Source organism: Falco naumanni, chromosome 13 (genome assembly GCF_017639655.2).
Source record: "Falco naumanni isolate bFalNau1 chromosome 13, bFalNau1.pat, whole genome shotgun sequence".
NCBI classification, from domain to species: domain Eukaryota; kingdom Metazoa; phylum Chordata; class Aves; order Falconiformes; family Falconidae; genus Falco; species Falco naumanni.
Window position 1 is genome coordinate 16,060,055 of NC_054066.1, and position 19,786 is coordinate 16,079,840.

At 37.6% G+C, this 19,786-nt stretch overlaps 2 protein-coding genes across 7 annotated transcripts in view; one reads left to right on the forward strand and one right to left on the reverse strand.

Moving 5' to 3' along the window:
• Positions 1-17,114, reverse strand: part of OPA1 (OPA1 mitochondrial dynamin like GTPase) — a 53,814-nt gene extending 36,700 nt beyond the window's left edge. The window contains exons 1-7 of one of the 4 annotated variants that reach the window (XM_040612521.1): positions 16,954-17,114; positions 12,712-13,030; positions 12,320-12,416; positions 11,015-11,122; positions 9,730-9,783; positions 8,858-8,925; positions 3,539-3,649 (exon numbers count right to left, since the gene is read on the reverse strand). In XM_040612521.1, coding sequence (XP_040468455.1) covers positions 3,539-3,649; positions 8,858-8,925; positions 9,730-9,783; positions 11,015-11,122; positions 12,320-12,416; positions 12,712-13,030; positions 16,954-16,982 — 786 coding nt within the window. In that variant the 5' untranslated portion in view covers positions 16,983-17,114. Of the gene's footprint in view, positions 1-3,538; positions 3,650-8,857; positions 8,926-9,729; positions 9,784-11,014; positions 11,123-12,319; positions 12,417-12,711; positions 13,031-16,953 lie in introns of those variants that run through there. The other 3 variants (XM_040612524.1, XM_040612520.1, XM_040612523.1) reach the window with 3 other exon arrangements.
• Positions 17,115-17,275: 161 nt separating this feature from the next.
• The window catches only part of ATP13A4 (ATPase 13A4), a 51,223-nt gene continuing 48,712 nt past the window's right edge, over positions 17,276-19,786 (forward strand). For 2 of the 3 annotated variants that reach the window (XM_040613117.1, XM_040613119.1), the window contains exons 1-2: positions 17,277-17,563; positions 18,653-18,747. The gene's annotated coding sequence lies outside the window, so the exon portion shown is untranslated. Of the gene's footprint in view, positions 17,564-18,652; positions 18,748-19,786 lie in introns of all 3 variants that reach the window. The other variant, XM_040613120.1, reaches the window with a different exon arrangement.

Consider the following 19,786-nt stretch of genomic DNA (forward strand, 5'->3'; position numbering starts at 1 on the left):
AAAAGCGGTTCATCAAGATGTAATAAACAGTTGTTCAAAGCAATCCGCTTTTAATAACACAAAAACAAAAGCATAAATGGTGCAATACAGATTCATATGATGTAAATATTAACAAACAACATAACACCTAATGGTTGATTAAACTGAGAAAAAATATAATCTAAACAATTACTGAAAGAATGGTATAGGCAAAAGCTTCAATAACAAAGCTCATGTAACATACAACTCAAGTTAGCTTCATATCAGAAAGCATGTTCTCTAACATGCAGAGGACAGCTGTCATTTAGAAACAAATCGATTTAGTTACTATAATTTCACATCATTGTTAACAGATTAAACAAGAAAAAAGTCTGCAGTTATTCATAGTGATTGATATTATTTAGCTATTAAACCTGTAATATACAGGATTGTGCCTGTACTTTATAGAACGCAATCCAAGCTGACATTTCTATTTATATCAAATTATTTTCTTATTCATAAACAGCAAAAGAGGAAGTGCCGTAAATTGAATTCCTTTTATTTCTGTTAATTAGTTCAGTAATAGCAGAAGTGCATCAGAAACAGGACTAGTTCAGCACACAGACAACTTGACACATGCAGCCACAGGGTAGTATATGTAAATAAGCATTTACATATACATACACTTTAAACACCTCAGAGATATAAGGGGAAAATAAAAATAGAAGGGCAAAGAGAATGGTGTTGGGAGAGTCAGAAGCAGCAAGAAAATAAAGAAAAGAAAAGGAAAACAGTTTCCATGTGCTGCAGATTTTCAAAGCTGTTAACATTTTCCTGCGCTCTGCTCTTAAGCAAGCTGTTTCTGAAAGTACTTCTGGGGCCTTGATGCATCTTTGGAGTACATACTTACAGACAGATTATCTCTAACCACATAAGCACTGTCTTTTATGTACAGTATATTTATGTTAAACACAGTAAACAAAAATATTGAACACATCTACATGTTGCAAATTCTGAAATGAATTATCTAGTACTAGATGATTGATTCTAACAAGGACAATTGGGCAAGTTCTGTCAAGAATAGCGGACAGCTCTAGAATGATGTATATACATCAGCATTTAGTTCAGGTGTGCTTTGAATGTTAGTACATACAGTATTTTGAACATGTAATTCATAATATTGCTAAAATTTAAGTTGCCAATAAAAGCTAAAACTGTCATAAAACTGTCACATTCTGTACATTCTCTAATCAGATTATAAATAATTCTACACTGACCATCTACAAAAGAACTACAATGATTTCTACTAATAGAAATGAAAATATCAAGGCCCAGACAAAATACACATAAAAAGCAGCCATGCACAGTGCAGCTATACAAGAATAATCTATTATACTGCTAAATATTTATCAAAAGGCTGACAAAAAAAAATATCAATAGGCAACAATCACATTTTTGTTTTAATACACCCTCCTGATTGTGAAATGGTTCTTAGAACAATTTACAACAGAAATAGATTTAATATAGAGTAATTAAATTAAAACCAAACATGTGCAAGTAAATTGGGCAACAGAACTTCCAAGAATGGAAACAACAATGTTCTCTAGCAGACAAGCAAGCAAATCAACTCAGTTAAATAAACAAGGTTAAGTTTATGCCCTGTCAAAAGGGCATGCAATGACTTATTTCAACGACAGTAACAATTTCTTTTTCCAAAGGAGAATCTGGGTCAATGATTGGAATCTTTAAGTTATATTCTCATATCAAGATATTAAAGAAAATAGTTTACCATCTCTTTCAATTCATTTCAAGCAAAAAGATTAGTGTGACACACAAGATATTCCTTGTCATTAGGCATGTATGCCAAACAGCACCTTGAATGCTAAATTAAAACTTTTTATGTGCAAGGGCAGTTGGACTTTCAACACTCAGAGAAAAAAAAAAAAAAAAAAAAAAAAAAAAAGATTATATGCCTTGAAGGGCAGGAGAACATTTACAAAGATCACCCTTACAGCTATTTCACAGCTTGGAAACTGTAGAATTAGTTGCAAGAAAAGTACCAACATGGTAGAATTTCAATCAGAAACAAATGTAACATCAAGATTTTTTTCTCTCTGATTGCGTTTATTATGCTGATACATTTTTATATATCAATTTTTTTATTGCCTTTCCAGCAATTTTTATATCTTCATCCTATGAATTTCAAGCTACTATTCTACACCCCAGCTCTCTCAATTAACTGTACACAACGTGACAAAGGCTGCAGGAGTTACCATTATTAAAAAAACAACATAACTGAACAACCAGAGAATATTTAGATCACTGAAGACCTCTTTACTCTGCTAGTAAAATACACACTTGAAAGGGAATGAACATGAGGGCATTTGTAGGTTGAGATAAAATAGTCTCAAATAATTGCATTTCCATTCTATTTTGTTTAGTTTCATAACTGAGAACAGAATACATTAGTGTTATTTTAAATCCAGACAGAAATTCACTAAATAAATTTGAAAAATTAAATATGAGGAAAAATAGCTTTTCACCATCCTTTTTCTTCTTAATTAAAGGAAGATTAACAGTTTGGAGTGGCCAGGGGTTGTAACTTTAAAATGTAAAAAATAATATGGCAAGAAAGTAAAATATTTGAGTTTAAAATGCTACTATAATTTCAGAGAACAGTGATTTCCTCTGTTGACAGACTAAAAAGCATGACAATTGCATCTATGCAACAATAAGTTTTGTGTTCTTCTTTCCGTGGGAATTATCTCTAGATGTACAAAAGATTAAGTTCTGTATCCAGTGCTCAATTCCAAAGCTGTTGAAAAATACCAGTAATCAGAAAGATTTTTTGGAGGACAGAAGCAGCCAACAAAGCAATAACATTAAGAATTATGCATTGTAACAGATTAGACAACTAAAATATCTCAATTTAGGAAGCATTTCTGATTCATGTCAGCCATATAATCATGAATAAAAAGATCAGAGCTTAAATTAAGTAAGTAAAGTGATGTGCAGATGTTCAACAACACAGCGTATCAGTATAAACAGTGCTTTAAGAGGGAAAACAGATGAAGGAATACCTTTGATTAACATACAATAAAGACTTATTAATAGCAGTATTTAACTGTCTGTGCAAAATTGTTTCTAAGGAACTGCTGTCATTTTCAGGTTGGTAACAGTATAAAGCAGGAAAAAAATATCTTCCCAGAGATATATTGCCTGTAAATAGCTATATTCTTACAAGGCAGATCTACTGTAAGCAAGCAACAGTAGAGAAAACAGACTTGACATTTATTCACATACTTTCCTTAAATGCATTTTTAATGTATGAACTTTAAATAACAGTTTTTATAGAGGCAGAGAACATAAAATTTCAAAATGACACAAAGTGACTGTTCTAACACCATGCTTTAAATGCAACTTAGTTAACCTGAAACAGGACCATACATCTGTAGTGAAGTTGGCTGTAACAATTATTTGGGACCATGATTTAATTAGTTAGACTTCTCTAGCTCAAATGCAGAAGGCTGAAGTATTTGATTAGTATGAATACAGCACATATTGTCCCTTAAGCCATCACCTTTCGCTTCTGCTGGGAAGAGCCCATGTTATATTGGTCAGCGGCTCTGCGTGCTTCCTCTTCGTGCTGCTGGATTTGTTGTTGTAACAGAATGAGTTCACCAAGCAGGCCCTGCCATGAGTTTATAATAAAAAGGAGAGGAAAAATTTGGGGTGTAAGGAGAACAAAGTTAAACCAAAGGGCACGACAAAGACAGATGAAAAACAGGTATGAATGGGTCAGTTCAAATCACAAGTGAAATTTCATCAGCAAGATCTCTTGCTAGCTAGCTGGGAGTGGATATAGCCAGCAAAACTATGCATTTTGCAAATCCAGGTAGAACAAAATAATAAACATTTACCTACATTTTACAACTATATACAACTTTAACTAAGCATCTAAATCATAAAAATTAAACTATCCTGGCTTTAAAATTTTCTCACAGGTTTCAGGATGTTATTTCAATTATTCATATCAGAAGTTCTTAAAGTATCAGCCATTTTTCACAAATTAACCTTGCACATATTTAAAGAGAGTGTTTTGGATATTCTACACAAAGTTGTGTACAACAGCCAATAGGCTCAACTTCTGTTAGCAATGTGTAAGTTGTCATTTTGTTCTTATTCCCAGCAACAGTTTCTAGAAAGATGTTTTTGACTGCTACTTCAGTTTCTCAAACTAGAAACTATTTTTCTTCTAGAGCATAAAGAAAAAGTCCCTTCTTTTTGTAACACACTGCAATTTAAATTCATGCTGTCATAATCCTTCCTGATCATTTAAAAATCCCTGCAACTCAATACTTACTCCTTTACTTATTCAGCATTTCCACAAAGCTTCATTCTCTTCTCCCTCCACACTAAATACTCTTGTAATGGTAGGCTGCCTTTCAAAATTGGTTTAGAGATACTATGCCAGCATCTACTGGAACTTTATGGACAATTTATTTCAGAGAACGTAGACAAAAATACTAGTGAACTATTTAAATAAGCTTTTCTAAAAAATATAGCATCTTCTTGCAATAAAACATTCAATGAAACAAAAAGTTTCAAAAATGCACTTCAGGAATCAGAACAAACCCTGAAATAGAACTTTGGCATAAGAATACAAGACATCTACCACAAAATTATACATCTGTTGCATGAAATACACACACAGGCATGTACACATAAGGATAAACGACACAGGAGTGAATAAATAAAAGACGATCAAATGACCAAATATAAACATTTGTTAAATAGCGTTTTATGTAACATTTCAAGAATAGAAAAATCTTCAGTTTGTATTTTACTGACCACTAAGATTTATTAAAATGTCTATATTGCCTGACTAGGTAACGTATTAGAGCTGCGCTAAGCACTCAGGCAAAACAAAAGATTTCATTTCTATACAGCAGCAAGGAGAGAGCACCTCACAGCTACACTTACTATTAGAGGAACAGTAATAAAATTTTGCCACTTTACAAACAAGGCAATTCCCAATACATGACAGTCTCTTTAAACATTATGCTATTGGTCAAGAAAATACAAGAAGAAAAAGCCACTGAACAAAACCTGCCATGAAGGTCTTTTAGCATTTGAATAGGAACTGTAACAATTTTTTGAAGTCACCGAATTAACTATTTAATGTGCATTTACTTCCTAAGACATTTGTTTCAGGCTGCCCAGGACGTAGTAGAACCACCGCCCCTGGAAGTGTTTAAAAAAATGCATAGATGCAGTGCTTAGGGACATGGTTTATTGATGGACCTGGCAGTCCTGAGTTAATGGTTGGACTTTACAATCTTAAAGGTCTTTTCCAACCCAAATGATTCTATGATTCTATGTGACTCTTACTTCACAGTAAAGTATGGATAGCCCTTTTCAACTACACTTACCCCATTTAATAAAACACTCCAGTAAAAAATATAGTGATTTAAAAGGCTTCTCAATAACTTTCTTCTTTGTATGTATCAGTCAATAATCTTACTTCCTTTATTTTCTATTTCTTAATGTATAGGTTTGAATTAAAAAAAGAAAGATATCAAGAAGTTTAAATAGCACAGAAATACACACACAATGTCCAGGCTAGTATGAACCAGGACACAAACAAAAAATGTTTATATCTCTCTGTCACTGGACACTACCACTACCACTCCCCCCCCCCCAAATAAATCCATCATTTCAGTGTAAAACTGTATTTATTTTAAATAACTCTATCTAGAAAAAATAAAATCAACATTGATCAATTAATGGGATTTAAAAAACCAAGTTATTTACAATCATTATAACATTATTTTCATTATCAAAGAAAAACGTAAAGGGGAATAACAGTAGTTGTAGTTGACAAACACAGCGGCACAAACTCTGCAAAGTCATCATGAGAATCTGGGTGCACAATAAATAAAGGCAAAACAAGTGCTGACATTGTTACTGCATATGCTTTAAAAAAAATCTCAACATTATTCTATGTTAAAAGTTAATATGCTGTACTTCAGCTGAGTATGACTCTCCAATTTAAAAGTTCCTCACGACTGAAGTATGTGTGTCCCATTTTCACGAGCAACCAAAGCCCTGTCGCTTTGCATGTCTTGATTCTCTCCACTGTTTCCCCATGATTTCAGCATGACTGTTCATGAGAAAAGCTGAGCCACAATAAATCCTTGCAGAAAAAACCTCCAACTAAATGGTAGGGGATGTAATGGGGTGAAAATGCTGAGGAAGGTAAAGAGATCCATTTCTAAGAATTTGAATAATGTCATAATTTTACTCAGAGCACCTATAACATGGAAGTGGGAATTAAGTTGGGAATATAATGGTGCTATGAATAGAAAAGAGAAAATTATGGAAACTTTACTGCGTAACTTACAAGAAAAAATGAAACAAATGAGAATGTTAAAAAAAAGAACCAAAAAAAAAAATGAGTCAAGCAATATTCCTTACTAAAGCCTCTTTTTCACTCTCCAGCAGTAGCTGTTGCAAAGCTGTAGAATTACTGCACCGCTTCTCATACCACTGAAGGTGACTGTGCTGGCTGAGGCAGTCTCTGCACTGCCAAATCCTCAACAGTGCATCACGTTCTTCAAGGTATGAGATTTTACTGAAGCACCAAAGGCAGAGAAAGGACTGTGTGGTTGGTTTTATTTTTTTATCTGGCTTCTAAGCCCCAAATCAATACTTGAGTCACATTTTTCACACCCACTTCATCGTAGCTACAACCACTATAAATTTTCTTTAATAACTGGGCTAAGCTTTGGAATCTGTTTGCTTTAATAGGAAGCTGAAACTCTTTAGGAATTTTTTTTGGAGACAGACAATACTGAAAGATAATTTTCTAAAATAGCAACACTGCCATTTCAAGTGCAAGTCTGAACTAGTCCCACACATACAATACAGTAAAATATTTTACTATGCTATAGCTTTTATAACTATCTTCTCTCCTCTTTCTCCAAGAGGAAAATTTCTTATTTAATCCAAGCAGAAACAGATTTAAACTCTATTTAAATTATCTGAACACTCCAGTAATTTTAATTTAATTCTTCTTTCAAAAAATTGTGCCTTTTGCAATAAATTAGATTATGAGATAGACACATTAGCTGGCAAGAAGCAGTACAACCTGAATCAGTGTTTGGGACAACATTCTCTCTCTCAAAGTTATCTTGCAAACTAACTGGTTTCTCACTCATTCCATGGCAAGTTTTGAGAGAACCATCTGAGGACCATGCCCAACAGTTGTTCTACAGAACATTCCTCCAAATGAGGAATTCCTAGACTCCTTTACCAGTTACACATCTTTTCACAATAAAATAAAGAAAAATAGCTCAGACACATTTAATACCATGCTACAGCGCTTTAGGCATCCATACAATCACATTTCTTAAATTAGTATTGGTTGGCAGTGGAAAGCACTGAATGAAAAAAGGCCACCTAGCCCATTGTCTTGAAAATAATAATTTTGCTTGTCAATAAACTAAGTGATTATGCTTTTTTAGGTATTCATATGTGCCATGTCTGAAATATCATGACCAAAATTGATCCTATTGATTAGCAAAACCAACAATTTCTAAGCATAACATATCAGATATTATTGGAACAAAAATTAGTACACCAGACTAAATTTTCTAAATCATACTGATTTAACACAGGCTGATACTTTCAGTACCACAAACTTTGTTGGCAACATTAAAATGCAGTTGTCACTGCATCCCAAAAAAAGCAGATTAATCCTAAATATTAGTTATAATACTGGTATTCAGTAAAAATCTCAGTTAAAGACAATAAACTAAGATGGCCACTTCTTCACAGATCAATAGTATTTTTTATGTCTTAAACAGTGAAACCTGTGCTAAGCAATCACTCAAAACAAAATAGAACAATATACATAGACAGTTTACTGACAAGGGGAAACAAAAACTCAACTTAATTGTCATGTAGAAATCCATCACTGCTTTAAAGGCAAAAAACCAGTTACAAAAGCTTTGTACAGGTTTCACTAGATATTGCCATGCAGAATTAATGTAGAAAAAATGTATACATGCCTGCATATACAGAAATGTCATTTATATAAAAAGCAGCAGTTATAGTTGAGACACTTTCAGTTGCAAAAAGAAATATATAATAATTTACAAATTCCTCAATACACAGTTTTCCTTCCATTTTTAAAATTAATTTAAAAAATATACACAGGGAAAATGAAGAGCTTTTAAAGAATGAGCAACGTTACAATTTAGTTAAAATTTAATAGAAATAAGATCTACTGTTCATGAAAGCAAAAAACCCAAAAACTTCACCTTCTTCACTTCATGGAAAAAATGCTAAAATTCAGTTATCAAAATACAGTAACATTTTTTTTCCAGAAGATAGTAACAAAACTGAGATGTATGCTTTATCCAAAGAAAGTAAAAAGACAGACTGCTTTAAGAAATAGAAATTCTTTATTAAGGCACAAATCTTTAAGTAAGAATCACATGTCAACAGAAATGAGCTTGCAAGCAGAAATGCTTGAAAATAACTATAAAAGCCTAAACCAGCTTCAGTAATAAGCTGTAAGATTAAGTGCCACTGAGAACACGCCCTGAAAAATTGTAAATGCACACAAACTACCTAAAATTACATTATCACAAACCAATTTTCTTAAAAATACAATTCCTAAAGATTTATGACTGCCTTACGTTTTCCTTACACCAAAATATTTACTATCATTGTACTGTTTATATACTAAAAGCAACGATGCATACTCAAGTAATTTTCAATGATAAATACTATTCATCTGCTTCAAATAAACAGCTGCAACTAGCTATTGAAGCACTTCTAAAAAAAATTACCTGTTGTCAAGGCATTTTTAGGTTTGCAAGAGCGTAATTACCTTCTTGTACTGTTTGTCATTATCATATCCCTGGTCAGTAGCTCTGAATGCCGTTTCTCCTGGAGAACCTAGGATAAAATTACAGAAACCCATCATAAGATGCAAAAGGCACTTGAAAATTCTCAAACTACACCTACAATAAAATTAAAGTTTCAACCCCTATGAATTATTAATTCCATAATCTTTGAAGTTCCTATTAAAAGATCTACCTTCAGAAACTGAAAAAGAAACTAAGTTTAAAACCCATCTGAAAATTTTATATCTAGTTTGTGACTCAGATTATTAATATCACAAGGGTGTAGGCAGCTTCAGTTAGAGCAGGGGTCCTCAAACTTTTTAAACAGGGGGCCGGCGCGTGGAATAAGTGGCAGGCAGCCATCTGCGGCTGCTTGGTTCCTCCCCCAGCCCCTGGCGGGGGGTGGTGGGGGTGTGTCTGTAAATACGGGGGGCCATATCCAGCCCGCAGGCCGTAGTTTGAGGACCCCTGAGTTAGACTATTAAAATTCTGAAAACATCGTAAAACTAATTATTTCTGATAAACATGAAAGGATAATGCAAATTGCACTGGTATTATTGTAACTAGAAAACAAAATAAATTCTTTCCTATTGTAATGACATAGGTTTTCAAAACAAACTTCTGGAAAATGCCTGAAATAAAAAGCTAAGGACTGTGGCAAAGTAGTAACAACTATTCATTCTCACAGGGGAGGATCTAATTATTTTCAAAGTAATTGGAAATTATTTGTAAATCAGTATTAAATTGCCGTAAACAGTTGTGTTTACATCGATATTCACTCCTCTTAGTACAGTAGTGTTTTAACAGTTTGCTTTAAAGAAGCAGGTTAAGGGCAGTAAAAAGGGCTTTTACACACCTAACAACAGAAGTAGATCAGAAGCTCCTATGACTTCACTAACCAAATTGTAACCTGTGAAAAATCAGCAGAAGAGGGGAAATAAAAATTATAAATACAAACCAAAATGCAAAACAAAGATGAGGGATCTTTGTCTCATTTGGAGGACCACACAATTATAAATGGCAACTATGGCCATGTGAGTATGATAACACATAATAGGTGACATCTTGCAATACCAGTCAAAAACACCACCATTTTTAAACAGCCAAAATACATAGGAGATTGTAATCTACTTGTCACTCTGTTGAACTTGATCCCTACTTAGGTGCTCACTGAGTTTGTAAGATTAATAAACTAGTTCTGCCACTGACAGTATTTTAAGACAATGAAAATAGGCTCCTTATGCACACTGGTACAGATATATTTTCAAACACACTTAGAGCACTGACTCTACTACTTCACAGATAGGATCTTTCATGAATACAGATTTACATGGTTTGATAATTATTAAGGTATTACTAATAGGAATAATCTTGTACTTCATGACAAGAATGACTGGGTAAGTTTTGAGCTGTGCTCATTAACAAGCCAGATATGGTGATCAAATCAATCATTTTTAGTTTTAAAAAGCCCACTGATCAGAAATGTCTTATTTAAGTCTCCCAAAGACTGAAAACCATTAAGCCTACTACTACCTGAACACACTGAATCAACAAACCATCCCCATGTCCTTTGCAAAGGATTTTGAACGTTTACCTACTCCTTTGAAATGCAGCCCTTACCACCTAAGCTGTATCTTCAAGCAAGTCCTTCTGGAGCCGTATCCAGATGGAAAATACCATTCAGCCCAAAAGAATACCTCTGTTACAAATCTCTTCTTTCACATGCTTGCAACATTAAGGACCATCGTTTTTAATAATCTAACTCTTTCTTCCTTTAATGGCTGTGGTACTGTTATTGTCCAGTGCCACTCTCACCTTCTCCAAATTCCAGCTGGACACATCCAGCTTCTATGACTCACTGAAGCAATCTAGCTTCCGAACTGTTTGTTTAGTGTTGTACAAGAAATCTAGTTTTCTATTCAATTTCTCATTTTGGTTCTCTGTACTTGCTACTAGAGCTCTTGCTTTTAAAAATACATTACACTTACCTGTGTCCAAAACACTTTTGGATGAGATATTAACTGAAAAGCCATGCATTTTCAGGATCCGCTTCCTTTTAGTGTCTAAGGACATATCTGTGACCTCATCTTGTAATAGCTTAAGTTTTCAAAATTAAAACTAAGCTGAAAAATTGTTCTCACCAGGAGAAAAAAATCCTTTCAGTGATGTGAAGCTCTCTCCAATCTTGTCAAAGTCAGGCAGAAGTTTGGCAAGGTCATCTGCGTCAGGAAGGGCTTTGATAAGTTTCTCTAGGAAAACAGTACAATAGCTAATGAGTAGGGTGTTTTCCCTACTATATTTGTGAACAAAAATGGCTTAGGTTGTAAAACCTAGCAACTGTTTCAGGACATGGCTTTTTCCTTTAATAAAAAATTAAAAACTTTCTTTCCACATGCACCTCCCCCCATTAGTGTTGGGAAAGATTATCAAATCTGAAAAACCAATTGCTTTTTTAGACTTTGAACTTACTGATAAGTTGGTTGCCTCAGGTACTTCAAAACTGTCTAAAACACACTGCTGCATTCCACACTTCATACATTATTCTCTCACATACTTTGTAGAGGATATTTTAAAATTACACAACACTAACTATGCTCACTTCTTGTACATTTTAAGAAAAGTTTATTTTTCAATTTCATATATAAGCCAATTTCATAACCCTTTAAAAAAACCCAAATTTATTAAGCTGTAATGCACTACAAAAATGTACTGTCCTCTAGCAGTAACAAAGGAAAACATTTGCCTCATTCGATCTCTGCATCTATCTATGCAATGTTCATACATGTAGTTAAGATCTCAAAGTTTGTTCCCTCCCCCCCCAGAAAACCCCCACGAGACCACCACTTTACTATCCTGCATGTATAAGAAGTAACTCAAGGATTGTTTTTTAGATTTATTCCTTTCATCTGAAAATACACAAAAACCCCTACCATAACCAGAAGATTCAGGGAAACAGTCTATATTTAGTATTTTCTTTTCTTCTGTATCTTCAAGATAATTTTGTAGATAGGTAGGTTCACTATTCTGCATTTTCAATTGGGTCTTCTACTCATATGTATCTTTTACTTACCTACTTACATTTTTTACTTGTGTCATTCACACAGAAAGCATGAACTTTGCACTAAAACATTTGTAAGTCCCCCTGATCATGCTGCAGCTCTCCTCTCAATAATAGGATTATATGGCCATATGAAACGACTACAAACATTCTCAAATGAAAGGATGAACTATGGAATACCAACGCTAAACAATGCTTAATTTCTTCTTACAAACACACTGATACAAACACCTTGGAGTAAGACACACTCCAAATGCTAACAATGCAAGTTCAGCCAAATTACAGTTAAAGGAATTACTGGAGAGAGGCACTGAGGACCTACACCCTTATGTTTAGGTTTTACATATGCTAGCCTTTAGATAGAGTAACATTTTAGCTTTTGTGGTACCGAAGTCAATATGTTCATCAAGCTCCCAAATGAAGTCAGGAACAATCCACTTATATTCATCGAGATCTGGCATCATGTCCTTCCACTGATCATATGTCTAACACAAAAAAGGAAAAAAAAAAAGAGTAGAAATAGAAAAACAAATGTATGTAGAGAAGCTTACAAGCAATACCTACACATAAAACATACTAATCCACCATCTTTTAGATATGAATACTACTACTTGGATCTTTCAGAATCTATACTAGCGCTTTAAAAAATTTGTTTCCATATTCATTCATCTTTACTGTCATTAGTTAACCAAACAATGATATCTTGCATTTTTGTGGATATACCAAGAACTACATTTCTGAAGTATATATAATAACAAAATAGCTTCCACAGATAAATACCTTCTTAGCTGTATAACCACCACCTACAGCAGATCCTAATATAAGATAGCGAAGTTTGAGAAGCCTTGACGCTAGTGTAGCTAGCCAAAAGTTCCTGTGGAATGGGTATCCATATTTTACATTTAAAAGTTTTGTTTTGCGTAGGGGAAGACGATTAAGAGAAGAGAACAGCTGAATAGATATCCTCAATGGAGGTCTTTGTAGTTTTGAACTCGGATAGTAGGGATGATGTATGCTTCGGGAAACAAGATGCAAGTTTTGAAGTGGTGATTTTCTTTTTATTCCATAGCTGCTATTTGCTAGACTCCGGCAGATGACACTAGAAGTAAGAAATAAAACCTCTTTAAGTAACAGATTACCTCAACATACCATTAACTCAATAACCTCTCTATAAGCAATTCACATTACAGCTTTTTATTTCCCTGGTAGCATACCAATGATAACTGCAAATTGTGCATTCAGAATGATGCTCTAATTTATTTGTAACCAGCTAAAATGTAATCATCATTAATCGGTATAGCATTTCTAGTGATTACAGAAACAAAAACTTAAATACCATTTATGAAGTCTGTTATGAATTAAATTTAACTTCCACACTGGATTAAGGCAAGTAACATGTCTGTGGTAAAACACAGTTTGGGCAAACAGGAGCTAAGAGTCCATAGAAGATACGATCAACTTGAAACATAAAAGAAAAAGAAAACTTGACAGTTTGGCCCATCTTGTTATTCAAAATTAACTGTTAAAGAACATAAGTTTGCAGAGGATTTTCAAACTTCAAAAAACACAATACACAGAAAAACTCCTTTGCAAAACACATTTGTCCTCTTTTGGCAAAGCAGATTCTCCTTTGGAAATGCTACAGTTTTCAGTTCCTTTCACTCTAATATTCTGCAATTCTAGGATTACAGCATTCTTGTTTTGTCTTAGGTCATGCATAGACAAGACTTCTGGAGATGGCTGCACCATGTTTGTTGAAGACTTCAATAAAGTAATTCAGATTTATGCAAGAGGGAAAATTTCAGTCTGATGGATTTGATTCTGAATACAGAGCTCAGACATGAAAAGTACATGTTAAAACACAGGAACCTTATGAATCCTGCCTACGTTAAAACACACACATATGTTGGAATAAAGCTCCTTGTATAATTGTAATTATACTATCTGTATGCTTCAACATCTTCAGGTAGCTTTGGTAGTTTGGGGAAAGAACTGCTCTGGAAAAAGCAATTTCTTCTGTAACTTTTTAGTCTTACCATCATATCAGAATGGTTAATATTAAATCGTTTACTGGATGCAAAATATGAGTGAAATTACAGTTCTTGAAATTAACGCTTGTCCCTTGATGCTTTTTTCAGAGTTTTCAACATTATCGAGTGCATTTACTTACAAGGGCACAAATAAAAAAGTGCTTCACTTTGAAAGTGAGATTGAGAAGGCAAATCATTCCACATGTAATCCTAAATAATTTTAAATTAACAGATCTTAAAAGAGAGTAAGTGCATCATACAAAGTGGAAAATATTACAGCATTTTCTAATAAACATGCTCTACAGAGCTCTTTGCCTTGGGATTTTCCATGTATTAGAGATGACATTGTCCATGACAGACATATTCTTAATGTCCAAGGAAGTGGAAGACTTACAAAAGCACTTTTGAGCTTTTGGAAGTTAAAAATCAGGATTATGCAAATTGAGACATTTTCCTCTCTTAAAAGACCAATTCTCTTGATGAACTACATTTAAAAGTTTCCTTCAGTGTAATGAAAAGCTTAAAAAAAGGGAATCCCACTGATGGTTATGAATGTTCATAAAAGTCACTATGATTTTGAAGGGTATTCTCTTGCTGCTACACTAAGCTATCTAGAAGTCTGTGCCTTTGCAATAACGAACTTAGTATCTAGAAAGAGGATAATAAGCAGGAGCAGAATAATCCCTAAAGAGTTACAAGTTTCTCCTCTTTGACATGGAATTGCAAGAGGTTCAGAAATTAACCACAAATGGAACCAATGCAAAAGTGGCTACATAACTACAGAATTTAGTATCTTGCTTTTGAAGACAGTTTTTTAAATCAGGGTGTGGCAAGCCTGTACACAGCAAGCTGATGACCAAGCTGTTATTTCTTTTGTTTTGCAGTCACTAACATTGCACAGATATTCAATATTTTTCAGCAGAGACCATACTAATATACTATGGCAGCCACTTTTCATTATTAGTCTTCACCTAGGTTAAAGGCATTTTGTAGTATTATGTAATTTTCTTCTCTGTGATTGTTCTTTTAAAATACACTGTGTTTTACAGCATTCTGTATGTTTAAACTGAAGAAAAACAGAGTTTCACCACAAATTGTTATGGCAAGAATCACAGAATGGTTGGGGTTGGAAGGGACCTCTGGAGATCATCTAGTCCAACCCCCTGCTAGAGCAGGTTCACCTAGAGCAGGCTGCACAGAATGGCATCCAGGCAGGTTTTGAATATCTCCAGAGAAGGAGATTCCACAACTTCTCTGGGCAGCCTGTTCCAGTGCTCTGTCACCCTCAAAGCAAAGAAGTTTTTTCTCATATTCAGATGGAACTTACTGTGTGGCAGTTTGTGCCCATTGCCCCGTGTTCTGTCACTGGACATTACTAAAAAGAGCCTGGCCCCATCCTCTTGACACTTGCCCTTAAGATATTTGTATGCACTGATAAGATCCTCTCTCAGTCTTCTATTCTCCAGGCTGCACATGCCCAGCTCTCTCAGCCTTTCCTCACATGGGAGATGCTCCAGTCCCCTCATCACCTCTGTAGCCCTTCACTGGACTCTCTCCAGCAGTTCCCTGTCTCTCTTGACCTGGGGACCCCAGAACTGGACGCAACACTTCAGATGCGGCCTCACCAGAGTAGAGGGGGAGGATCGCCTCCCTTGACCTGCTGGCCACAGTCCTCCTAATGCACCCCAGGATCCCACTGGCCTTCTTGGCCACAAGGGCACACTGCTGGCTCATGGGCAACTTGCTGTCCACTTGATCAACAACAATTGCCTTTTGAGCGCTATCATGTATTTCAAACCCTACCTGCTTTAATTGTACATATAAAATCTTAAAATTCATTAAAAACTCCACTACTCCATCATTATAACAAAACTTCCATCTTCTCTCACTACTAAAAACTGATATTGACAAAAAAAATCATCACCTTAAGGTCTTCCATGTATAGTGCAGTTAGACTGAAAAGGGTGTCAAAACAATGCTATTAAATGAAGTATTTAATGAGTTCCATATTTAAAGCTTCTGGAAAGCTGTTTTTAACAACAATAACAAAAATTAGCCTTCTAGACATGAGTAGCTCTGCCGTTAGAATCTGCTTGATTACAGGCCTGCAACCTGACTATACTTGCATCGCAGTGTGATTATAGATACCTCATAAAAAACTTTAAGGAAAAGTGGCCTGTTACTACTGATAGCCAAGCATTCCACCTGAAATTGTACATAACGTTTTACACATACTGCTCCAGTTTAACAGTTCAAAAAATCCCCACCTCTGCTGTGAACAATTTTCTGGAAAGACAGTTTATATATACATTTGTGTATATATACATATATATTCACTGTGAGCGTGAAGCAGTCTTTCAAAAGTAACCCAACAAAAAGCACTGTGGTATTTTCTTTTTTGCTCAGCACTAGGTAACGTTTATTTTTGCACTGCTGCTCCCAAATCTGCCTCGGAACATGATGAGATTACCGGCCGTTCAGTTTCGCCACTCCTGTCCGGAACTGTGCAGAACTGTCAAACCCCGGAGGGACGTAGGGCACCTTGGGGAGGGCCATCGTCTGGACACGAAGCTGGCCTGAGCTCCCTAGGGCAGGAATGCGGGAGCCCCAGCTCCCTTCACATCGCAGCCCCAGGCCCCTGGGGAGCTGAAGAACGAGGAATTTCCCCGCCTGGGAGCAGCAGCCGCACCCCGGCAAGCCTCACGCTCCCCCCTACGCCATTCACATCCCCCCACCCCCAACCTGGCACTCCGACCCGCCGGGCGGCCCCGGCCTCACCCGCGGGCAGCCCCGCTCCCACTGGTGCCCAGGGCCTGCTTAGCCGGGACGGGCGCTGCAACCAACACCGCGCCTGGGCCAGAGGCCCCGAGGTCGCAAGCGGGTGGCGACTCCGGCGGCCGCTCACCCCGCACAGCCGCCGCGCCCCAGGGGGCAGGCCCGCCGGCGGCCCGCAGCGCCCGCCCTGACCCCTGCCACGGCCCGCCCCGCTCACCAAGGCGCCGCCGCCCGTGTCCGCCACATTCTAACGGCCGGGAGGAGCCCGCAGGAGCCGCACGCACCGCGGCCGCCGGCCAGGGCTCCGCCGCCGCGCCTGGCACCCCGGGCTGCCGCGGGCAAGGGCAGGTGGGGCCCCCGGGGCTGACAGCGCTGCCGCCGCTTCCGGCCACTGCGGTCCGTGGCGGCCAGCCCGGCTGGAAACCGCGCCTCTCCGCGCAAGGGTTCCGGGCACGGCGGCGGCAGGGGGAGGGTTTTGAGGGAGCACCGCTGGGGGCTTGCCCGGCCAGGAGGCGCGGAGAGGCGGGGAGGGGTTGCGGCTCCTCCGCAGCCGAGCCTTGTGTGTCCCCTCACACCCCAGCGAGGGCAGGGCCAGGCCTCGGCGCCTCACCCCGGTGCCCCCGCGCTGGCCAGGGGCACCCCCCGGGCGGCCTGGCCCGGGTCAGGGCTGCGGAGGGTGGTGAGGCCCCACCCCGGTTGGAGGCCTGGGTTTGCGCGGGGGTCTTCCGCCCAACTTAAATAAGCTTGCCAGATGAGTTCCCAGCTGTTGTTGCGCTCAAGTGCGTGAAATGGGTGGCAGGGCTGTCTTGAAAGCTGGAAAACACAAGGTGCGTCCAAATGGGCTTCTGTGAGCTGTTGGGAGGTTCTTTGCCGGCAGGACCACATGGAAGTGGGAGACAGAGGAGGACCTGGCAGAGTTCAGCAGATGTGACTATCTCCCCTCAGACAGGATCACCTCTAGTTGTGTCATTTCTGAGGTGCATGCCTCACCAGTCCATAAAGACAACAGGTGTTGGAGTGTTCACCTGGCAATGCCTGTGCTTGCTAACATTAATAGAAAGTTTTCACTTGTGCCTGGTTTGAATTTTTCTTGCAGCAAGTTAACTCCATCCACAGTGGACATGGAGAATATTGTTTTCTCTATTTACGTGTTTGGAAACTTGCTATGGCTCTTCTCGGTCTCCTTGTCTTTAGATTAAACAACCCTAAATCCCTCTTCCATGTTTTCTGACTCTTTTGTCATTCTTCTCTGTGCTGTCCTGTGGACTGTCACCAGTTGGTTCACAACATCCTTTCTGTGATCTGCCCGGGACTGGGAATCATGGGCTGAACTAACCAGAAAGAGAGAATTGGGGTGGTTTATAGGTCAGGCTTCTGTTTATATAGTGGCATTTTTCCAAGCAAGTTGCTCAAGGATGAGAGAATACATACACGTATTTTCAGGACTGAGATAAAAGTTGTAGGGATGAGGTGAGGCACATTATTTTCTCTGCTCGCTTCTAGATTATTTATTTATAAATTAAAGAACTATCTTTATTATAAATCTTACTTTTGCTTTTGTATTTTAACCTGACTGTTTATTTTTATGATTTATATCTGGGGGTTTAGGCAAATTTCAATTTTAAACCAAGAATGATAGTACTCCATAGGACAAGATAAAAGTAACTGCATTTATAACCTAATATGTAATTCTTACTTTGGACAGTAGAGGGCATCACATACCTAACGGTTTCAATTTAGGGTGCTACAGGGGTATTTTCTCCAGGAGAAAGTGAACCTGCTCAAGAAAATGAAAAAGTTCCACCATCTTCATTTGTTCTGGATTAGGAGATTTTGCTGGAATATTGTGACAGGTTGAAAAATTATGGAAATGCTGAACGTTTTACACCTTTAATCTGCTTTTTCTTTGTTTTCAGTTGTGAAGATACAAATCTCCCTAATGAGGATATTCTGTAGGAGCAGAAATTGTCAACAGGAGCTGGACTAAGACTATGAATAGTCACTAGACTGGGTGAGCCTTGATTCTTCCCTGGATACCCAGGTTTGGTGGGATACTTTGCATGCAGGTCATCTCTCTTCTCTTGTGAAAGGGCAGCCAAGGACCCCTAGTGCACCCTAGTCTTCTACAGACACTAGAAAGAGCAAGGCTGACATTTGGGGAAGCAGCAAAAGCTGACCAGGCAGAAAAAATGTGTGTGGCACTCCTGTTTTCCACCCTTGGCACCTCCCAAAGTGATGAATAATTTCCCCAAATCATCAGTCTGCCTTGGAAATGGTACCTTTGCAGTTGTTTCACGTCTTTTATAGCTTTTAGATGGCAATGCTCGGTTTCCCCATATAATCAGGGTTATCAGAAATGGACCTTGTTACATTATTTCTTTTTAATTATTAATTCAAAATTGTGATTCTTGTGTAATAACTGGAATTCTTGTTTCTGGGTCTCAGAGCAAAATGAAAAGTTGAGAGGCTCAAAGCTAGTCTCAGAGTTGCAGCAGGGGGAAGGAGTAACACTGAAGCTGCAGTATGGGGAGCACCTTATCCTTGATCTTTTTGCAGCCAATCACCCTTAACTTTGTGTAGTTATATCCTTTTCTGTCCAGCCTCTGGTCTTGGTTCCTTTTGAAAATGTGCTAGGTGTGAATATCAAACAGCTTCAACGCAAACTGCTTGGCACCAGGATTTTACACACATAGCTGTCCATGTGCTGTGCGTACATGCACATCTGGTTAGCAGATCTTTGACTGGCTCACATTATTAGCAATGGACAACTTTTATTAATTGACCTAACTCCCTCATTTTCTCTTCTCTGTTCCCTCTGTTTCCACCATTTCAATTTCTCTGAGCCTGATCACTGCAGGGTAGACAATGGTCTTTCCTGGTGCTTGAAATGTCTGGGACTTGTGCAAGTCCATGCCACAGGGAAGTAAAAGGCTAATAAGTACAAACTAACTTGGCACCTCTTGATATGTTTCAGTCACTCTAGAAACAATATTTCAGTTTCTTTGACATATTTATTTGAAGAACAGGTGTGCCTTTCCTGACCTAATTCC